The sequence below is a fragment of the Pungitius pungitius genome, chromosome 7, assembly GCF_949316345.1.
Source record: "Pungitius pungitius chromosome 7, fPunPun2.1, whole genome shotgun sequence".
Lineage (NCBI taxonomy): Eukaryota > Metazoa > Chordata > Actinopteri > Perciformes > Gasterosteidae > Pungitius > Pungitius pungitius.
Window position 1 is genome coordinate 15,514,619 of NC_084906.1, and position 8,425 is coordinate 15,523,043.

General features: G+C 42.2%; 1 protein-coding gene across 3 annotated transcripts in view; it reads right to left on the reverse strand.

Annotated features, from left to right (window-relative positions):
- The window catches only part of pex5la (peroxisomal biogenesis factor 5-like a), a 55,152-nt gene extending 48,893 nt beyond the window's left edge, over positions 1-6,259 (reverse strand). For all 3 annotated transcript variants that reach the window (XM_037468923.2, XM_037468922.2, XM_037468921.2), the window contains exon 1: positions 5,976-6,259. In XM_037468923.2, the coding sequence (XP_037324820.2) occupies positions 5,976-5,996 (21 nt within the window). In that variant the 5' untranslated portion in view covers positions 5,997-6,259. The remainder of the gene's footprint in view (positions 1-5,975) is intronic.
- Between the last annotated feature and the right edge of the window lie 2,166 nt (positions 6,260-8,425).

Below are 8,425 nucleotides of genomic sequence, written 5' to 3' on the forward strand. Positions count from 1 at the left end.
CTGTGCTCTTCTCTGCAGCCCAGGCCTCAAAGAATTCATTAGTTATGGTGCACAGACACTGAAATATTCTACACTCTACTGTAACTCTACCTTTCCTCTTGTCTCAAACTTTGCTCTTGCCAGCTGTGAATCCATACCCAACATTAGACAAGCTCCACCGCTGCAAATTTTCTGTGTCCGTCTTTGCGAATAATGTTAAATTGCAAAGAAAATTGGCCACAGCATCATTATCCCCCACTCTTCATTCCTCATTCAGCGTGTACAAATAGCATCAAAGATTCCTATTTCCACTCCAGCCTTACACAAGAGAGCTTCTTGAGGGACAAATTATCGGTTAATGCGGCATAAAGCTCTTGAATTTAATTGAAGGGGAATTAGAGAACCATCAGTTTTCGGCTCTTTTATTTATTTTTTTACTATTGTAAACAGCTTGGTGGTGGCGCTCGTTGGTAAATACAGGGCAGTGACAGAGAGTGTTGAAAGGGTGAAAAATGGCGAACACAGGGAGGTAATTGGTATTAGTGGGTACATGATGATTGGTGTGATAATACGCAGGCATTCTGGCAAGATTACCGACTCAGAGAGAAGGAGCTCTTGTGTGGGGCCGAGCGGGAAGATGGAGGTGTTTGGTGTTTGGTGAACACCCAGAGGCCGGATGTCGGCAGTTTTTGACAAGATTACATCATTTTGATTGATTATGAAGCTTTTATTTAAATGTGAAATTGATTCTGAGAGCATTGACGTTTGGTTTGAGTGCATTTCACATGACTGCATTTTCTTGGGTTCGATTCTGGCCGTGGCTCATTTTTGTTGCACGTTGTTCTCGCTGTGTCGTAAATATAAATATAAAGTTGATCTGTCGAAAAATCCGGAAACCCTTTTGCTACTCTAACAAGACCAGTTGTGTAGAAACAGTGTGTGTGTGTGGAGAAACATCAAATTTCATTGTACATATTACGACATTTCACTAAATGCCAGGGAGTGTTTGTTTATTAAAAATGCACTGTTGGTTCTGAGAAGAATTAATAAAGGGAATTTTTCTTTGAGTTTTTGGGACATTTTATTTAGTGAGATTTTGCAGTTTTATGAATTTGACAAAAGGTACGTTACTAATACCGATTTATTATTTATTTAGTGGAAGAAGAAGCTTTTAAGTAGATGTCAAATGATCATTTGGCCCTACCGCATGTTTGAGGCAGAAACGTAGTGCACAATCTACGTACTTAGTACCAGCGGAGGGTCGGCACTAACCTATCGATGGGAAGTCAAAGTCCTGCTCACAGTGAACTGCGCGTTTGTTTATCAACTCTGCTCATCCATAATAGCTCATATCTCCCCACGGGGGGACCAAACACATGCTCTCTCCACTCCGCCGCTGAGACGAATGGTTTCTGGAGCAAATTAATTCCCAGTTGGAGAAGGACTGTAATGAATGGGTTTGGGGCGAGAGAGACGGATGGGCCACCCTTTCATACTGCACAGCCCTGCGCTCCCAGTGACAAAGATGCTGAGCCTTGTCCTACTTTTGTGGCTTTGTACAGTAGCTCAGGGGACTCGCCATGTGGGGCTGCCGTGCTAAATGACTTGGAGCACAAAGACACCCAGAGGAAATCTACCAACAGAGAGAGGGATGTGGAGCTGTGAATGTGGGTGCTTCCCATTGATTGTTTCCCTTTTTCAGATGCGTGCGTCTTGTTTGAGAAAAGCTGATATACAGCGTTGACATTTAGTGTGTGTGTGCAGCAGACTCAGTGCCGTCACATAATTTTATAATTTTGTCTGTTTTGCGTAATAGTGTGGACAACACTTATCCTCTTTCGCCCCTTTCTGTCAAACCACAAAAGCACGTGTTTATTTGAGCATAAAATAAGGAGCACGTGATGCCATTATGTGTCTTTTGAGCAGGTATGAGTGTGTCTAGTTGCAAAAAGCTAAACAAAAAGCGGCCTTGTTGGTTTGTAACGAGTTCACATTTCAGACAGTCGGCCTTGTGAGGGGCCCAATCTTATCATTTAAATTCTGTCAGTGATTTTTTTACTGTCCTAAATTCAGTCTTACTGTCAAATTAGGATTATCACAAACTGTAGCACAACGTATGAGCGAGACACCGATGACAGCAAACAGAGAACAGAAAAGGTTCCTTCCAGGTCGTTCATCTGGTTTCACCGTGTTTTTCGACATTTGTGGCTTTCTTTGTGCACAAAACACATGCGAGCAGCATCAAGTGATCGTATGAAAATCTTAGCTCAAGTTTGTGAAAAAACGTTCCGACACAGACGACTAGGATGCTATTGACTACGACTCAACCAATACGGGTATTAAGAATCAAATTCTCCCGAGTTCTTAATCGGACCCTTAAAAACCAGTGAACTCTTCCAACACTCTTCTCTACTGTATTGGAAAATGGCTGTTTTCATAACTGCCGGCTCCTCGAACAGTGCTGAACTTCAGCTGCGACATCTGCCAGGGAATCTGTGTGATCCACGCGGCTCTGACACTGCAAATACAAAGTCCCTAACAATACCATAATCCAATGCAACAACAGGTTGAATCCCTCTTTTTCACCGCCCCTTGTCAAAGACAACCGAATCCTCCCCGTTCACTCATACGGAAGATCGAGATCCTGTTTGAATAAGATTTCTCAGTCAAACTATTTGTGACATTTTCTGTGGGGAATTATATCCAAAGGAAGAAAAAAAAAGACAAAAATAAGTACCACCCATTCCCACGGACTTCCCAGATCAACTTTGTTTGTGACCGAAGGCCGGTTACCATAGACGACTCATCTCTTTCCAGTTATTCTAGTCTCTCTACCTAACATTTTCACCATGCGCCTTTCTCAAAGAACTTATGCAACTCTCCACAATACAGTGAGGAATGAGCTTTGCACTCAGCTATCTGTCTTGTAGACATTTACTTTCCTTCCCCACTCCAACGGAGCAGCACCGTCCGTAGCCCTTTGGTTCCAGCCGGATACCACCTGACTTCACTCATTATCCCGGCTCCTGAAATAGTCAGGGCTATTAAATCACTCTCAATCAAGAGCGGGGTTCATCAAAATCCGGGGGACTTTAAAATGCTCTCTGTGGGAAAAGCGGGTTAAGGCCCCTTTGTGTACGCCTGCAGCTGACCACTTCGTCTGTGTGGGCAAAGTCTTGACGTAAGCCTCTTAATGCCACTTTGCCGCTTTACTAGACTTAAATCAGAGTTCACAAATGATGGCCCGATGGACCTCATGTTGATTATTCTGCATCTCCGACTCTTCAACGGTCTATTTCTCCATTAAACACTTCTTAATTGTCATTTCAGCATTTTAAGCATATTTTAATATGTATTAGAACTTATTAACACACGTTATTTTGCATTTCAGAAACCACATCTGATGGATGGTAATTAACTGCATTTGAATGTTTCCGGAAAGTCAAGTTAAGAGAGGAATGTGGACGCCATCCATCTGCCGAGGCTTTGTTGTTCAGTGAGGACAAACACAAAGGGATGCACTAAGTTGCCTCAAAAAGTAATACCACCAAAACAGAACAAAAAACAGAAGGGCAAATTGAGTTGCAAAATACAAATTGAATGCAAAATCAATTCTGAACGACACAACCATTTGAATAACGTGTAAGTGGCCTTTTTAATGTTGAAGAGCTGTGAAGGATAACCTCTGAACAAATTACCTTTCACCCGGTAAATCGTCAGCTTAATCAAAGCCTGGTGTGAGGGAATGAGATCTTCATCTACTTCTGATCAACGGTAGCATCCATCCAAGTTCTCCCTCCCCGGGGAAGTTGGAATGGGGAAATCAAATGATGTAATCGTGTTATGCTTAACAGAGCAAATATCCAAAGGCCTCGGAGCATCACTTCCATTGATCCAGGATAGTTTTTTACACAGCACAAAGGTTACTGTAGTTAGATTCACTGTAAACATGAAATAGCAAAGCATGGAAAACGACCACAACCATTACTCTTCAACACATGATGTCAAGAGAGTATGAATTGACAATCTCAAGGTCTTTCTTATAAGTAGTTTGAAGGGAAAATATACAGTACATTGACTCTTTTGTAGGTAATTCTTTGACGTAGATTAGTAGCCGCGCTGAATCGGCTCGTCTTGCAGCGTCTTCACAGGAAGAGGAATGAGGCTGACACCCACGCTTTCCTTTTCTTTAACTGCATCAATCATTTCTAGCCACCGATACAGTAAGGGGATCCCCTGCTGACAGAAACGGACACACTTTGTTTCACGTGCAACACAAGTCTGTACTCTAGGGTGCTAAAAATACCTTTATTCACAGGTTTGTGAAATCTTTAAGACACACAACCTGATTGGAGGATTTGAAGACACGGGTCCAGCGTTATATTTCTGCCAATCAGCAGAAATGCACGTGACATACCTTTTTTACACAGCCAACTGCCTCCTGAGCGGCAACACTATTAGTTGATTACTTACTGATTATTGTGAAATTGTAATAAATATGGACTTACAGGTGTATCCAAGCTATGGCATCCAACTATAAATGAGTTTACCTTTGCCTGAAGTCTGCGTTCAGAGGTCCCATCTACACAGCGAAACATGGAGAAAAATAAAATCTCAGATGCGCACCCAGCGGTCCCGTGATTGGTTAATGTGATTCAAATCAAATGCATGCGACGCAAGAGGAAGGTAACTTTAAAAACAAGACGAGATTCAAAACACGAAATGCAAAAAAAGTTCCGTGTTGATTATCAGCATTTCTAGCCTTCACGATATATAACAAAGCACCGTTCACCACACAGGTATGTGATTCCTACTCTTTGACGAAGTTCTGTCTGTACAATCTCAGGTTTGCCCTGATTTCGTACGCACACGCACTCAAGGAGAAATTGTTGTCAACATCCAGATAAATCCATCAGTTACACAAGCGAGTGTTATGGCAAAAGATCTGATAGCGACAGATACAGCAGCCGGACAAATGCTGCTAAATTAGCCCTGCAATGGTCAGGAGGGGAGCCGAATCTTTTGTTTTCCGATAAGGCACAATAATATGATGATGCATGCATGTGAGGAACAACATATACAAGTCGGGGGAGATGGTTTAACCAATATGAGATGAAACATGGAAAACTGTGATTAAAATGGAATCTGTCTTTTGTGTTTATTCACATTGTATAACTCAGTGTCCAGGCTTTTCATTGACCCTTAACAAACACAGCAGGGGTGATCCAGAGAAGGACTGCCAACCGCCTTGTCATGCATTTTCAATGAACACTGCTGCTTGAGTAATATATCATAAAATATTAACGTTTGGTCTTTAATGCTCCCGGGTCGTGACTCAGGAATGCTCTTTTATTACATAATCAACCGTCTGGGAGTCAAAGTTTCTATTTTGATCAACAATAAATTACTCTTATACAGAGGAAAGGCTTCATTATCCGTTGAGAATGGATTGTTGTTTTGAACCATAAGATAATTTTGTTCTGCAGATCAGTTACATTGACTTACTGTAGCTACGATCTTGTTTTAAACATTTTGCACTTTTTTGTCTCTATGCATGATGTCACACAGAGAATAGTGGTAACAATGTAGTTTGCTTAATAAACATCTGTGTGTCAAAGAGGCATCCTTCCCATTTCACGTTGTGAGATGCAACCTGCACGTACAAGATACAGTACGATACAGTAGGGCTGACAAAGTAGACTTTGTGCATCAGTAGTTCCATGGTCATCTTTTTCTATCAATTGAATTAGTCAGCTACGCCTTCAAAGCAAAGGTCCCTCATTTAGGGTCGCCCATTTTCAGAAACAAAAGCATACATGTTTCTGTGGGCAGTGCATAGTTGGTTAATCTCGATGAGACCGACGGTTATTACCAAATATCCCATAAAACAATACCCTTGACATTTAAACTAAGCCTCAAGTAGAAGCCGCCCTGTTCCCGTCCCAGCTACCGTAGCCCGTGGAAAAGGAACACGCAAACGAGGCTGTCTTTCTTACCTGTAAATGCCCCTGGTACATATTGAGCACGCGGTCAGCAGCGGATCTCTCCGTCAGCGGATCTTTGGACTTCTTCCAGAAAGTACTGACATGAAAAAGCTCGTAGCGGATTTCTTTTTCTTCTTTCTCTTCTCTTTTTTTTGTTAACGCACAGGAGGTCCGGAGGAGCTCACGGGGAGGAGCTGTCCTCTCCTCGGGTGCTGAAGATGACACTTTTGCTCCTCCAGGGTGTGTGCGCGTCTGTGTGTGTGTGTGTGCGCGCGTGGACAAGGAGGGGCGCGCCGGGCGCGAGAGGAGTGCAGCGCTGGACCTCACCTTCCCTCCCCCCCCCCCCGCGGCGCGCTGCCGCCGGGCTAATGAGCACGAGCCCTCGGAGTCACTGTTCTCCCGCGACGGAAGTCGTCCGCCCTGAACGCATCGTCGGTATAGGCGCGCACTTGTGTCTCCCGCTCCTCCTCTATCGGCTTGGGTCTATTTCTGAGGCTCCTCCGGGTCCATTCTCTCCTCTTATAGTGCGCTCCTTCTTTCCCTGTCCACCCAGCCCTCCGGCGCCTCCTCCAGTGCTGACGTGCTCCACAAGGAGGCACACAAGAACATTTATCTCCCACTTTTTCGCCGCAGGGCAGGTTGAGAAGACACACGTGGAGAGTGAACAAAGTGCGCGCAAGATTTAAATCTAAATTCAGTTTGTGGTCTACTGTAGTTATAAAGCGTATAACTGTTTGCCACGCGCATACATCGAGTTTATTAAAAGTGCTCCTCGTAATTCTTTTTGGATCCATTTCTGTGAGCAATCATTGAAACATGTATGGTTCAGTTCCTCAGTTGTTATACAACATATTGTGTAATTTCCTAATTAAATGCAAAAAGCCAACTGCTTACATCATCAAATTAGGTCTGAAGGAGTGTGATACTTAGCAAATCAGCTTGTTCCCAGTTGTCCAATTAGTGGATGGAACCATTATATAACCAAAACTGCCAAGTCAAATAATTTCCAGGTAATAGGTATGTGGTGGAAGTGTTCTTCAATATCAACCACATTTTGGCAAATGTATCTTGCTGTATTGGTTACCTATTCAGCAAAAAGTATTAAAACCGTTGTTGATCAGGTTTTTAAATTTTTTTTTCATCTTCTCCATCCGGCTTGATCAAAGTTCTGCACAACTAGACGACAAACCAGTTTGCATACCTCAGTCTGATTTAAGAGACTCCTGACCAGTAAATTAACATGAATAAAAACATGTATTAACATGTTACAACACAAGGTAATTTACCAGGCCATTAGGGGCAGGTTGTACAGAGATTGTCCTTCTAATATTTTTTCAGTCTCAACAGCAATGCTGGTATTTTTTTCCACTAGTGAGTCTGCATGAGTCATCACGGCAAAATGTGGTCCCGGTAATGCATTTGTTCGTAGTGAAAACTTTTGGGTTAAACATGTAGATGGCCTCTAATTTCCACCAATCAGAGAGCAAGAACAATGAATCACGATGAGGTCCAAACCCTGTCGTACGTACCTGTATCCACCGGTCATCAGACATGTAGGAGTGTAAGGCCTATATTCTCACTTAGAATATTAGTTAGTGAAGGTTTAACTTATCCGAACTACGTTATGTGTCAATTACCTGAACTTCAAACTTCTCACTTTTATGGTTTGTGCGACAACAGGGACACAGCAGTCCTTCCAATCTGCAGTGCTTTCATATCCTTCAAGCCTCACCAGATCAAAATAAATTGACCCACCAGGCATTATAGTCACTATGATTATTAGCCCTTATGTTTGTTTGTATATTAAACCGCAGGAATATACAAACATACATTTCCCAACTGTGTGTCAAAAGAACATTGCATATTCACTCAGACGTGTTTTCTCAATGATCACAAACTCACCTGATTTGAGAAGACAGACGTGCACATGCTGGCCTTTACATTTATTTTTTTGCTTGTGTTGACAGAGACAGAAGGTGTACATAATTAATGTTAAGAAGGGGGGAATTTCTTCTCCGTAAAAGGGACCAGACGGCCTGCGCGCTCTGACAGACAAATTATTTCAGTGAAATAGACGTATTCCTTTGAAATGTACCAGCTGTAACAGAGAGTCACTGAGGCTGCATTAATGCTGAGCGGGAAGTTGAATAGAGAAAAAGAAAAAAAGATCATAATTGATACTATTATACTTAGAACAAAGTTCAGAATTTCTTTTTAGTCATTTTAAGTAATAATGGTATGTTCACCCCCATGAAGTAGAAAGTTGTAATTTAGCTGGAGTAAAAAATGCCAAACTATGATCATTTTAGAAGAAATATAAACGACACATTTGGCTTGTATGACAATTAATTGAAATGTGATGGTTAGATCATAAAGTCACCCAATGCATGAAAATGCAGTTTGCTTAAACCACAAGCATTTTATGTTATTTTCAGCCGTCTTTCTTCTCACAAGTCGATGTG